Here is a 14,947-nt window from a genome sequence, read left to right as displayed (position 1 = left end):
CTATCTATCTATCTATCTATCTATCTATCTATCTATCTTCTGCTCTGTCCCATAATGTCTACACAAGTCTTGGGAACTGGCTTAAACTGATAAAACCCCCTAGGAGTTACCTTGTACAGTCAGATACTGAAAGTTTCTTCTTTTTAGTGATCACATAAAACAGACAGCCTGAAAAGGGTGAAAGTTTGCCTTTCCAATGAACATCCTAAAGGTGGTATCTATTCAAAAGTTAGACGGCCTCAAGTGGAATGATGACCTGCACTCGTATGACAATGCACATATACAAAACAACTAAGAATTATTGAGCATGTTGGTAATATTGAGTCCTTCAGGCAAGCTCTGCCTACAGACAATCAGAGATATATATGTTTGCAGTCATACTCAGCAGATTATTCAAACTATTGGGTGTCTTATCTGAAGTTGTAAACTTAAGCTTGCTAAAATGTGGGTTTATGGTATGACTCAAATGGAAGTAGCTAATTTATAATTATTCATTCAGATTTATTATATCATTTTTTTGGGTACGGACGCCATATTCTGAAATGATTTAACAATAAAGCATTGAAAAAACACTGTGGTGTACAGTAGTCATTAAGGGCAAATATCAAGCATCCATTCATTACTGCTGAATGTGATTTAGAATTAAGGGTGGGGGTGGTTGTGGGACTCAAGCCTAACATGATACCAGCAGGAAAAAAAACAGGAGCCAGATCTATACAGTGCACAAGTTTATTGCAGGTTATACTGACTCACATGTAAAACCAATTTAGAGTGGCTATTTAATCTAATATGTCTGTCTATGGGCCACGGCAGGAAAAATTAGAAACTTGGAAAAAAATAATGCAGACTAAGATTGAATATGCAGTTGGTAAATAGGCTTAAAACCAAGTATGAAGGAGGAATGCACTTCCTTTGCTTCTCACTCTTTTGCTTTTCTAATTTATATGCATGCCACCAAAGAGAAAGCACCATCCAGGAGTAGTCTAAAAGGAAAAAAAATATCTGCGAGCTGCAGTGAGGATAAGTTATACAAGTTGTTTCTGTAACAGAGTGGTGTTCCATCTAAGAGCACCTGTTTAAATCCATGATACACTGTATGCAAAAAATGGTTAAGACACTGACTTTTATGAAAATTACTATATAAAATAAACATTTATGATAAAAAAAAACTTATTCTTCTTTTGGTTGCTCCCATTAGGTGTCACCACAGCAGATCATCTTTTTCTATATCTTGATCAAAAGATATGGAAAGAAAACAGCCATAGGGGATGCACAAACCAGTGTGTTTCTTTGTGCCGGTACCAAACCCGAATAAATGGGAAGGGTTACGTCAGGAAGGGCATCCGGTGTAAAATAAGGCCAGATCAAAACAAAGCATGATTACTCCAAATGGTGCAGAACCTGTGTTTGAAATAATCCTTGTTGAACTTTACATTACGCTAAGTACAAAAGCATGCTGCATGTCCCATTGCTGGCTCTCAATTGCTATTGCTATGGCACAGTGGTGCTTGGGGCTGTGTTTCATTCACATGTCTTTTTTTGCTTTCAAAACTCTATGAAACATAAGACCATCACCTTAAGGTCTTCTAGTCATTTATGTTTTAATTTACTCTATCAAACAAATTTATCCTACCTGATCTTTATCAAGGGTGGATATCTCCTGTGGCTATAAACCTATACTTTTCGTATGTGGAACTTAACAATAAACTAGATATTCTACTCTTTTTGGCTGTTATTACTCTACTGTGTTAGAGATTCATTTCAGTCTATATTTATTTTTCTGGGAAAAACAATAAAATGGACTGAGCAGGTTTAGAATCCCTTAACTTACAATGTTTTTAATCTTATTTATAGCAAATATTTATTACAATGTAATTGAAAATGGATGCAGTTTAATCAATTAGTTCTGATTTTCCTTGTCATTAGCACTTCACATGGTTAATTGTCTTCTGGTTAATATAACCAAACAGCAAAGATCTTAACATTCTTGACAAGCAAGAAAGTTTTAAAAAAACAAAATGCAAAGTGTTTTGAGCAGTAAAAGTTATGGCAGTAGTAGGCATCTTTCTAAATTCCAAAGTCAAATAAAACACAAATTATTAATTTTGAAGTAGCAGACAGACACCCAGACCAAGTTATAAGAAGAATTGAGGTGTCTAATTAATAGCAAGACTAATATCAAATTTATAAAATGGTTTTGTCATTGACAATGTGTAACATATATTACCTAAATCTGATCCATATCATAAGTATTACCTATAAAATCTCAATCCTACTACTCAAAACATTTTTTTACTATTGCTATCTCTCAAAAGTATTTTGTTATTTCAGAAAGCATACTGGCAAAGCAACACAGTGCTAGAAATAAGCTTCAATATTTACCCATACCAGGAAAAAACTAACTCACGTTCAGACACCTTAGATTGCTTATGCAATATAAGTGAACTTATTATGATATGCAGATTATTTTTTGCCATATTAATTTAGTATCTAGTCTTACCACCTTCTACACAATTAAACTAACCTTACTTAATCTAAGTTTGAGTTCTTAGATATTTATTAAAATTGTACTGTGTTGCTGAGCACTCAGATGTATAATATATAATGTATGAATTCATACATTTATAATGCCTACGGTAAAGATGCCAGAGGTAAAGATATACTGAATGAATACCAAAAAACTATTTATTGACTCTCCTACAAGTTTTATTTTTTTTTAAGGAAATGCTGTTAAGAGTAATATTTACAACCACATTTACTTTTTTTATTTAAATCTTACAATATTTACTTTTTAATGCTACAGTTTTGTAATTTATTACTCCTGTCATCTCAGTACACAATATTTATAGCTTTTCAGGCATAATGCTGTGTTAATTGTTGACTGCGGTTTTTAGGTTACTTGAAAAACAAAACTTAAAATTTCCTTTACAGGGATTTTCAGTATTTTGTTAAATACTTGCAAAATAACAAGACTAGTTTTGAAATCTTTTCACGGTAAATTGCTCAAATGGTGTTGTCATGATTAAATAAAGCCCGTTAGATTTGTATAGTACATAAATTTAAAAAGCTTAATCTCTTGCACGGCCCACCAGCTATTAACCTTTTACAAATCTTAAAAACTGGATTGTTGGCATGCTTTTACTCAGGGTAACCATTAAAGCTGAAACCTACTATACATACTTAGTCATGCTTGAAAAACAGTTATGGCCCTAAGCTTGTTTGAGTATTATGAACGGTCCACCACAAGAGGGAGTATCACACACAGGAATTTCTATTATACTACAATTGGAAAATAAAGCCAGCCAAATAATGTTTCATGGAGTAGATGCATTTAAACTATGCCAAAACATTGAATTTTACAGAAAAAAAGTATGTTAAATGTGTTTAATATAAGATAAAATAAGTATACACTAACTTAAACACCAAAGAAATTTTAACAAGGGTTGTGTATTTTCACATTATAAAAAAAAAAACAACAACTCCTCATCTGGGCATTTAAATGCAATGCTTTAACCAAAAAGATAACTTAAATATAACCTAGTGTCTGCATTTAATTGTAAAATCCAGTCATTGAAGCTAATGTTCCTTTTGTAAGTAAACTAATTTTAGTCAATTAAATCTAAACTGATTAACTACTGCTCATAATAAACTGAACTTTTTCTTCACAGCATTACGTTTTCAATTACAAAATGTGTTAGTCAACTCATTTACTATTTAAGTAGCTTTAACAAAACTTTGCTTCAATAGCTTTGTACACTTTGTAAGTAATTAAACAAAGTTTTAAGATAAATATGTTGCACTTCAAGGATTGCAGCAGTCACAAGTAATTCTGGAAAATGTTTTGGGATTTTCATCCTTTTATATATAGGCTGTCCAAGTTTAGAGTTACTTTGAGAAAAAAAGACAAACTGTTACTTCATAGTCTTTTCATAAATTAGCGGTAAGCAAACTGAAAACCTACCTGTGCTTCCTGTGGTATCTGAGAAGCATCGATGTGATCGGCAATGTAGGATGATAGGTGACGATCAATAGTAGAAAGTGATTCCTGGATTAGACGTAGGGCTTTGTCATTCTCTTGTGCAGACTGAATGCTTTGCTCAAGAGCCTTTTGTCTACTTACAGCCTAAAATATTTAAAAAAAAGCAAACAAGTCTTTCAAAAGTAAGGCATGTCCATTATTTCTATATACTATTGTACTCATAATTAATATATAATAGATAATTTGTACACATTACCAAATATTAAAAATGACAAAGGTGTATCTTAAAAATAATACTTTACTATCATTTGATTTAAATGCACTTAACTGACTTGTTTTTATAATGTTATTTCAGAGTTTAAAAAGAGAAAGCAAAACTATTTTATTAATTTCACAGAGATCAATTTCTTTTCTATATGTAGTATATACTATGAGTATTAAGAACATATCACCTTTTTGTAGGAAGGTGTTCTCATTTTCTTGCTTCCCATTCAAATAAAGTATAACCAAAAGCCAATTGAATTACTTCTCCATTATTCCTCTAACTTTTACCACTGATCAAACCTACTGTAATGAAAGGATAGTGAATACACACCACAGACAAGAAGAAAAATGCCAAAAAATGTGCACATGCTATTTTTAGTTTGCTTGCTTTGATCTCATTACAGAGTTTAAAAGATTTCTTTCTTAAGAACAAGGTCAGTGACAAAGGCAATCCAGGAAAAGATAATCCAATTTGGTAGTGTCCACATTTATTACACAACTGAGAACTATTTATAGATTTCTCCAGTTTAAGGGAATCTTGTAGTCAAATGGATGACAGTTTTCCTCAGTTCACTTTTAAATACTTATAAGATGCTATTCTTCCTAGATGACACTTTTCTCTATAGGAAAAAGAAGGTAAGATCAAGATGGCAAATTATTTTATGTAGCTTGGACAAGAGGTTAGTCCTTTAGCCTCATAGAACCAGGAGGTTAGTTTTTAACATTATACTATGGCAAACATATTTATAAGTTTTATATAATTTGACATGAATGTGTGCTCAGGGGACATCTTCAGTGTTCCAGCCAGTTAAGAAACTCCACTCCGAGTTGAGTTGAGTTGACACAGGGCACTATCACTTATGCCATCTCATTTTACGCAATCAGGGGGACATCAGACAGAAGACGAATGGCACCACATGTACACCGACTCTTTGAAGGAAACATCCCAAAGACCTATAGAAAAACTTAAAGGCCACCCAAAGCTGGTATTTTTTATGGACCCACAGCTAATGATGACAGAGCTCAGACTCAATAAGAATTAATTTTAAATGTGGCATATATCATTGTCTTGGCACTCTTGTGTGAAAGGTTTAAATGTCATGCAACCAGTGAAAATCTATGAGGTGGAGCAGAGAAATGTTAAATGGATGTGCTATCTGTGACGACCTTTATTCAAACTCCCAACTAAGCAACAATATTTTCTTAAATTAAGGAATTTAACTTGAGCACTCTTGTAGTATTTTACTGGTTTTAAACTATTCCTATTGTGTAGTGGGTGAAAGTTATGTGTCCTTTTCAGGCTTACATCTTCACAGAGAAAGTAAATTTCTTTTGTAGAAAATGCAAACATTACATTTAATTGTGCCTTTCGAGGTCACATTACAATATAAAACCATAAAATGGTATCAAAATCATAGATTAATATTGCATTAATACAACCAAATTTCATCCTTTGCATAAATATTTTATGTATCAAAATGATATTATAATGTTTTATTCTTTCATAATGCATACTATACAGTAGTTAGTGGAAAACTTGCTGTTAATGAAAAAGAAAGGCACTGATTAATTCTACTTGACAGCAACATTAGTATAAAATTGTGCATCTAAATAACTGAATTATATTACAAGAGCTTGTTTAGCAAATATTTTTACATTCTTTTTTCTTTTTTAAAAACTTTATTGTTCAACACTAGTAATGTCTAACTAATATAACTCAGCGAACTCAGGTGCTTCAGAGGCTAATCAAATCATTAACTTATGTTCGATCCCATGACATCGTCTACAAAGTGGATATAACGGAAATTGGAAAGAATGCTGATTAGCACAGGTGCATTTAATGCACAAGCACTGTTGTTTTTTTGTGTGAAGTTGGCATGTTCTACTGTGTAAAATGGGTTTTCCATCCACACAGACTTGCATAGCGGAGGCAAGGTACACTCCAAAACACAGAGGTAGACTGACTCCCCACTCCTGACGTCACGCTTCCCCCTGTCCTCGGCCTGTAGCCTCTGTCTCAGATTAGTACAAATATATCGCTCCTGCAAGCGAACTATGATTCTTAGCGCGATGAGAGTAATTGTAAAATTAACTGGAATGTTCAAGCAAATTCTAGGAAAAACCCAATCTGAATGTAAGGTACACCCCGAGGCTGGTGCATCGGTGAGGAGGGTGACACCCCCCCTCCCCTTAGCCCGCTTCGTCTCTTTCGAATTTGCGCAAATAAATCAGTACCGCAAGTGAACTATGAAACTTAGCGTGATGAGAGAGGTTGCAAAATCAACCGGAATGCTCAAGCAAATTACAGAAAAAACCCGATCTAAATCTGTTAAGTACAGACAGACAGATGTTGGATTTTATATATATAGAGATATATTACTTTATTTCAGGGGCCTAAATAAATGGTCTGATTGCAGGCCAACTAGCCCTAGAACTTTAAACCGGTCTAAGAAAGTAGAACTGCAACCACTGCTTAATTTGCTTTAATGGCAAATGTAGAAACCTAAAAGTGCACTGACAGTGCAACCAGCAATCTGTAAATTATATGCTTATAACATATTTTGAGCAAAAACCATGAAATTCCAATGTGTTGCCAATGAACCAGTGCATCATTAAATAATTATAGATATTCATTTCTTTAGATTGCCTGTTCCATATTATATTTCCTTGTAAAGAGGGTTCTAAAAAATAAGCATTTTCCACTGTGATAACAAAACACAAGTGTTCAGAGAAACCGTGAAACATTATAACTTTCCATAATGTATAAAAAAAAGTCAACATAGTCGGAACATACTTTTCAAAAATTTTTCCCAATAATAGCAACTGACCTACATTAATTGCTGTAAAACCTCTTATTAAATGGATTTAAACAAGTACAAAGCTGGATTAAATAAAGCAATTTAACATGAACAAATTACGCCATTTGAGCTCAACCTTTTGGTCATATTTGCTAACCATATTGCCCCTTTTTTTGGTTATAACTGTATATGTGTCTATGTATACGGCGGATTTAGAAAGTATTCCAACCCCTTCACTTTCAGCAAATTTTATTATGTTTTAGATTTAATTTTAAATGAATATACATTCAACAACCAATGATGACAAAGTGAAAATATTATATTGCTGAGCAGTGCTTGTCAGCGCTAACCCAATGGAGTCATGGTCATTTTATGCTCTTTTAGTAGCTTACTATCCTTAAACAGACTGCTAGGTTTAAGCCACACAAAGAGAAAAAGCATGCAGCTTTGCAGAGTTGCCATTTTTATAGGTGCCTCTGCCACTGAGGATGTAATACCAGCTCATATGTTTGGTGACTCATTTCTGGAACTTGTCCAATGCCATTGCAATATGTTTTCATAAATGTTAACAAATATATTTATAATCAAAATATGAACTCTTTCACTCATATTTCATGCTGCAGTACTCCAAATTGTGGTCAGATGCATCCTGTTTTCTTTAATTATCCTTAAGATGTGTTTAGAACTTAACAAGAGATGCCACAATTCTCACTGCATGCAAAAACAAAAACCAAGCCAAGAAAGTTCAAGGAACTCTCTATAGACCCGTGAGATAAATTTGTGGTGAGACATAGATCAGGACAAGCATATAAAATCATTTCAAGAGATTTGACTATTCCCCAGTGGCCTCAATAATTATGAAATGGAATATGTTTGTAACCAGCAAGACTCTGGAAATTGAGTAACTGGGCAAGAAGTGTCTTGGTCAGTGTGGTGATCAATAACCCAACGGTCGTTCTAACAGAGCTTAAGACGTCCTCTGCTGAGATGGGAGAACCTATCACAAAATATATCCATCTCAGAAGCAATCCATCAATGAGTGTGTTCACTTGCACTCACAAAAGTGGGAAAAGATAAATCATTTGGTTAACTCATCTTTGACGGAGTTTAATGATGTTGGAGTGTTTCAGCAAGGGAGGACTCCATAAATGGACTTGTACATGGTATTGACATTCTTAAGAAACCAGGTTTCTGCCTTAACCAGATTACTCGCCTTATCCCAGTTTTGTGTGTGCATGTAAATGCACTTAATCAGGCAAAAGCTACTCTTGAGTAAAAGGCATATGGCAGTCCATTTGTAGTTTGCCAAACAGCATTTAAATGTCTTTTAAAAGGAGGAAAATTTATCTGTGCTGATTTTTGTCTAAGACACAAATTGAACTCTTTGCGTAGAACTGCAAGTATTATTTCAGGAGAAGTTCATCCACTGCTCATAACCTACCTAATAGTATCAATATGGTGACGCATGGTGGTGGTAGCATCCTGCTGAGGGGGTGCTTCTCAATGGCAGTGACAGGGAAGTGGGTCAGAACTGAGAGAAGATGATTGTAGCCAAATACAGATATCCTTGAAGAAAACTTGAACCAGAGTGCAAGTGACCTTAGACTGGGGCAACTGTTCACCTTTCAGCACAAGAATGACATGAAACATACAGCCAAGACAGCATTGAAGAGGCTTTGAGACAAGTCTCGAATTGTCCTTGATTGGCCCAGCCAAAGCCCAGCCTTAAACCAAACAGAACATCTGTGGAAAGGCTTGAACATGGAAGTTTATATCCAGTGTAAAAAAGCTTCATAAGATCTGACATGTTAAAATTGGATAAACTGTTCAAATCCAGGGTTCAGATTTGTAAAACTTTCATATACACAAAAATAGACTGGAAATGTCAGTATGCAGCTTTCCATGCAAACGCTGGAATTTATAAAGGAAAACTTGACAGAAGAACATGTGTATATTTATGACAACTCTGTCTCATTAGTACACAACACTCTATAGAAACTGGGAAATGATGGCACCCTCAATAAAGTAGGGAAATGCAGCCAAATCAGCCAAACAACTGCTTACACACATAATAATTCACTGAGCCTTTATTAGCATGTATGTTGACCCAACAAACACATTAAACTTCAAAGAGATAATTAGAATGTACAGCCTATTTTAGTTTCCTTTTAAGAGGGCAAATTCTGTGTATTTAAACTGATGAACTTTTTTAGGTTTTTGTCAGTTTACAGTGTATAGCCTACCTGTTAACCGACTAGTGAGGAGCTACAGTATGTCCAGTTTTTATATAATGTGTTGTGGACATAAAACTTAACAGTTCTTTTCAGGGATAAAAGGCAATTTGCATCAATCTCCAGTTTTTCTAGCATAATCGGAGCACTTTACTACACTCAAATTGCAATAAGGATACCAGGCAAGATTGAAGCTTCTTTTGTTAACCATAAGCAGTTGGTTTCCATTACTGCACAAGTCAGCTGTGATAACAAGATTAGACAGACAAACATCACAGCCTGGTGGCCTAGGTCAAACAATGATTTATGGGGCATATTCTGAGGCAAAGAAGCTTTAGCAGGTAACTTGCTGATGGTGCTGTTCTTGGCGGCTGGCTTGTTGGTAAGGTAAATGGCTGAATCTTCAGTTTTTCATTTAGCCTATACTATGTATTCACTGTAACAGCAATCATGGCATTACATGTGCCTGAAGCTGCAATGCCACACTTGCTCTTGGTGCACTCAGTTGCAGAGCACAGCACAATGTGTCAGAATTGAGGCTGCTATCCAAGTCAATAAATGAAGGTCTGCAGCATTAGGACTGCATACGTACAAGGTTGATTAGTACAGTCCACGTATGGATGCATCAGGGTGGCAACTGAGTGCAATTAGAGTAACGTTCATGTACACACATTTACAAGATGTTTGCGATTTATAAAGGTAAACTGCAAAGAAATGTGCATGCACCTGGCTGTATAAATGACATGTTTTTTGGTGTACACATTTTCCTTTTTCTTGCCATAAGCATATTTTTCACTCTCAGATCTACACAAAATGTTAGTAATAAGACCCTTAGGTGTTCAAAGCTTGGGCTACCAAAATAAGGGGGTGAATATTTAAATGAATGACAGATTTCAGTTTTTGATTTTTTTTAAATCTGCAAACCTTTCTAAACACATGTTTGAACAAAAATGTCAAATTTATCCATTTAACATTAAACCAACAACACAATAAAGTGTGCATAAAGTGAATGGGTCTGAATTCTTTTTAATTCCACTGTATGTGTGTGGGTGTGTGTGTGTGTGTGTAGTTAATGAAGGGCTATTTCAGCATGCTTTTTCAAAAGGAAAAAAGGCACATTTTTTTGACTCACTACTGCAACACCATCTCTAACCATTGTCTTTCTTTACTGTGGGAATGTATACAGTATGTATATATGTATATAGTATATTAAAATCTGTAGATGGTGCTGTTGTACTACATACCATATTTACTATGCCACTGAAAAGAAAATTGAAAAGTAAAGAACTTCTTTAAAATTGTAGCTACTTCAGAATAGATCAGATTTCAATTCAGCAAACAAATCTGAATTGTAAACTAAAATCTTTGCTCCACAGTAAACAAATAAATATGTGGATATGAGTTTTTTCTTTGTAACTCTCTTTTGAGCATTCTTTCTCTTAATAACATGGCCCCTACTACTCATTAGATTTGCAGCTAGGAGCCACTCTATTGGGTATACAATTCTTACATAACCTACCCCTTTATAGACAAAGTAATTTTTAGCTTTTATGACACACCAATGTAGTTTAATGTTTGTCACTAAGAAAATAGAGCAACATTTACAGAGAAATCAAACGAATTTCAACCCACTTTGGCCTGATAGGTATTGAAAATTGGCAAAAATAGACTAACAAACACCTGAGATGTACCAGGTCATATCATCCATTTGGTACAGATTTTGCATGGCTGGCACTAACCTAACAGAGCTTCACTACTTTGAGTGAGAAGAACATTGAACATTGTAGGACATCATCTTGTCTGATAAATTCTAGCTCCAGCTGATTTGCAATGAATGGCGGTCCCAGATATAGCAAAAAAGCCGGTAAGTCAATTGATACATCTTGCTGAATTTAAACAATGCAGACTGTTAGTAGTTGGCAGCAGTGTTATCTTGTAGTGTACAGTATATTTTCATGGTATGTAGTGAGATCCATGATGTAAGTAAACATACAATTTTTAATATGATGCCTCTGAAAGTGCACTAATCTTACCAATCTGAAAATGTGCTTTCCAAAAAAGGTTAATTCATGCTACTATCCTGAAATGAACATAATAGCGGCTTAATGTTAAAGTAAAGCCTTCTGCAGTCACCAGGGGCCTCATGCATAAACGGTGCATACGCACAGAAATGTTGCGTAAGAACGTTTCCACGTTCAAATTGCGATGTATAAAACCTACACTTGGCGTAAAGCCACGCACATTTCCACGGTACCTCATACCTTGTCGTACGCAAGTTCTCCGCTCGATTTTGCAGACTGGCGGCACCCAGCGTCAAAGCAGTGCTACTGTTTCTGTGTGGTTACTTTTTATTTTCCTGACACGGCTTTATAAATGCACTGAAACTATCTGCATGTTGTTTATTAGTGTAATGCATCTGATTGTAATTAACTTGTAACAAAATAATGGTCCAGGGAATAGCCATAGTATTCCAAATACCATAACTGCTTTAGCGTTGTTACTCTCACTGCACCTTTTTTTTCTTTCAGCTGCTCCCGTTAGGTGTTGGCACATCATCTTTTTGGATCATCTTTTTCCATATTGCTCTCACTGCACCACTCGGAGTATTTATATCACTGTATCTGAGTGGGGAATCACAGCAGCAGCTGATCGGAAAGAGAATTATCAGTATACAACATCAAGCACATGCTGGCTCAGCCACGGCTTCAGAGACTTTCCTGTACGGACCTCGCGGTTCAGAAACAGTTTCATCCCAAGAACTTTAAACAATCAATCAGTCCATCAAGTGCTCCTTGTAGAACTGTTTGTACTTATAAGTACAATCACCTCACTGTAAACTTGCACTACAGTTATAATATTGCACAGCCTGCACCACTTTATAAAGCATGTATTTACATAGGATGACAATATAATTTTTAAGATGAAATGCAGCAAAATTTGTTTATTACATTATACAGATAAAACTTTAACTTCATTTAAATAATCTGTATTGTTAATAGCTAAATATGTGAGGCCACGGTTCCGCAGCGCTAGCTAGTTCACGGATTGATCCTACCTTGTGCTGTATTGTTTCTGGGGCTGATGCAACATTGCAAGGATAGATGGATAGAATAATTAAACATGTACTACAAAGATATTTCAATGTTCCTTAAAAGTTTTGAAGAATCGTCCTTGTCAGCTTACAGATGGCTTAACATCTATTACAGAGCTAATTGTGTGGCGATTGGGTATTTGGAGAAAGAAAAATAAGGACAGGAATTGGAGATTAGTATGTTTGAAAGAGACAGTACTGCTACAATAATTTCATCGAAGGTCACACACAATCACGCACCGTGTTCTCCTGTTTAATGACATGCTTTAACTTCTATCATCATGAAAAAGATATCACGTATACATTTCAGTATTTTAATTATTCAGAGAGCTATAATATCACAAATGTAATGGATTCTATGTCCAGTCGGAGAAAGAAAAAGCAGAAGCACGTAGTGATTCACAGACATACAGTAGAGCAAAATATCAAATACAAAACAAAGCATTTAATGTGCTACTTTTGTTACGATGGGATTTGAGAAACTAGTAAATTAAATGATTTTAATATGAAGTTTATGATGTTCTACTTTAATGACAAAATAAACTATGTGATTAAAGTGGAAATTTCAAGATTGAAGTTAACATTTCGTGCTTTTTTCCTACTGTGGGCCTTTTTTTTTCTCTGTACCCTAATAAGCTTTTATATGACACTCAGATGGTGGGCTACATCTCGTATTTTCACGGCAACTTTCATATGTGACAACTTCTTTTTTATGCCGGGCACTGTGCGACTTTGTGAACTTGAGCTTTCAAGTTTCTCCAACATGCTACAGTATGTCACTCGATCAACTTCCTTTTGTTGATTATACCACTGTTTAATCCAACAAATAGTAAGTTTTTCTTTGACACCACTTGGTATTCGCTGAAATTCTTATATTTTCCCTCTTGCTTTTGCCATTGCCTTTTCACAGAATGCTGCGCTTAAGGGCAATTTATATTGATTTGCATATTCAAAGAGGCGTAATTCTGGGAGGAGACAGGGTGGGACAGAAGGCGTGTGCAAGTGCGTTACTTTTCAGGCTGATCGGAATTTATGAACCGGAAGAACGCGGAAGTGGGCGAACGCACAGATTTATGCATCTGGATTTTTCTGTGTGTAAGTACATTTCGGCTTTTGTGCTTACATCATGTTATAGTGCAAATTCGACGCACAGCGTTATGCATGAGGCCCCAGGTATCAGTCTAACTGAGTAGCTGGCAGATGTGATTAAACAAACTATTTGGAGAACATTAGCCAAAGCAGTAACACGTTATCTGAATCAATGCTAAAATGGAGGTAAAGCTAGAATATCAGTGCTAACCATTATTTGAGCATTAGTTAACTGGGTGAATCCATATTGCAGACAAAGTGTGTTCTGCAACTACAATTTATCTGCTCATGTTACTAGCCACCAGGCAAGATCCAGTAACAACCATACTAACCTGTATCAGCTTTCAGTGTGGTAGTGCAATGCAGTTGGAAAGAAAAGTTTATGAAAATTAATCATCAAAATGAAACTCTCAAAATATAAAATTCTCAAAAAGTAAAAAATTATTCAAACCACAGAAACATTTTGAACGGACAAAATGGACTTCCCAATTCTTAACATTGTTTGTTCAAAAACAAAAAAAAGGGCAAAGATCGCAGCTAAACTCCACATGCCTGGTTAGCATTTGTTCAGTTACTAGGCTAACTATGCAGAAACACCAAGAATAGAGAGCATGATATAATAACATCTTTATATATATAAAATCCAACGTCTGTCTGTCTTTTACGAGAGAACTACTTAATGGATTAATTTCAGGTTTTAATCTATAATTTGCTTGAACATTCTGATTGATTTTGTAACCTCTCCTCTCTCATCGTGCTAAATTTTGTGGTTCACTTGTGGTACCGATTTCTTTGTGCAAATCTGAAAGAGACACAGCGGGCCGGGGGGAGGATGGCGAGGCCCTCCTCACTTAAGCACCAGCCTCGGGGCATATCTTAATTCCCTTATCTAGCAAACAGTAGAACTACTTAACGGATTTAAATGGGGCTTTTTTCTAGAATTTGAACATTCCGCTAAGAATCATAGTTCACTTGCAGGAGTGATATAGTCACGCTAATCTGAGACAGAGGCTGCGGGCTGACGGGAGTGAGAAGTGTGACATCAGGAGTAGGGAGCCGGGTAGGGCCTCCTCGCTCTTCTGTCTCACTTCTACGTGGGCGAAGCCGCAGGGGACGGCTAATAGTGTCATAAACGTAAATTAGTAACTAAAGCAATAAACAATACCAATTTCTAATGATAAATAAGTAAAAGGAACAAATAAAGCTATATAATGCATATCAGATATAAATATGAAGCATATACCAGGCAGAAGAAGTAACAACCAAATAATAAGATTAAATAAGCTGTAGAATGGTCAAGAACAAGTGGTTGACATAATATTTTAGCATTAGTACTCCAATGAGTGTCCTGCGGTGGGCGGGTACCCTGCCCGGGATTTGTTCCTGCCTTGCACCCTGTGTTGGCTGAGATTGGCTCCAGAAGACCACCATGAACCTGTGTTAGGATATAGTGGGTTGGAAACTGACTGACTGACTGACTCTAATGAGTACCTGC

The 14,947-nt window shown here is 35.6% G+C and overlaps 1 protein-coding gene across 12 annotated transcripts in view; it reads right to left on the bottom strand.

Moving 5' to 3' along the window:
- dmd (dystrophin) overlaps window positions 1–14,947 on the bottom strand; it is a 2,654,580-nt gene that overhangs the window by 1,548,885 nt on the left and 1,090,748 nt on the right. For all 12 annotated transcript variants that reach the window (XM_039745194.1, XM_039745193.1, XM_039745197.1 and 9 more), the window contains exon 30: window positions 3,962–4,123. In XM_039745194.1, coding sequence (XP_039601128.1) covers window positions 3,962–4,123 — 162 coding nt within the window. The remainder of the gene's footprint in view (window positions 1–3,961; window positions 4,124–14,947) is intronic.

The sequence above is a fragment of the Polypterus senegalus genome, chromosome 2, assembly GCF_016835505.1.
Source record: "Polypterus senegalus isolate Bchr_013 chromosome 2, ASM1683550v1, whole genome shotgun sequence".
Classification (NCBI taxonomy): domain Eukaryota; kingdom Metazoa; phylum Chordata; class Cladistia; order Polypteriformes; family Polypteridae; genus Polypterus; species Polypterus senegalus.
This window is presented reverse-complemented; position numbering and strand designations above follow the sequence as displayed.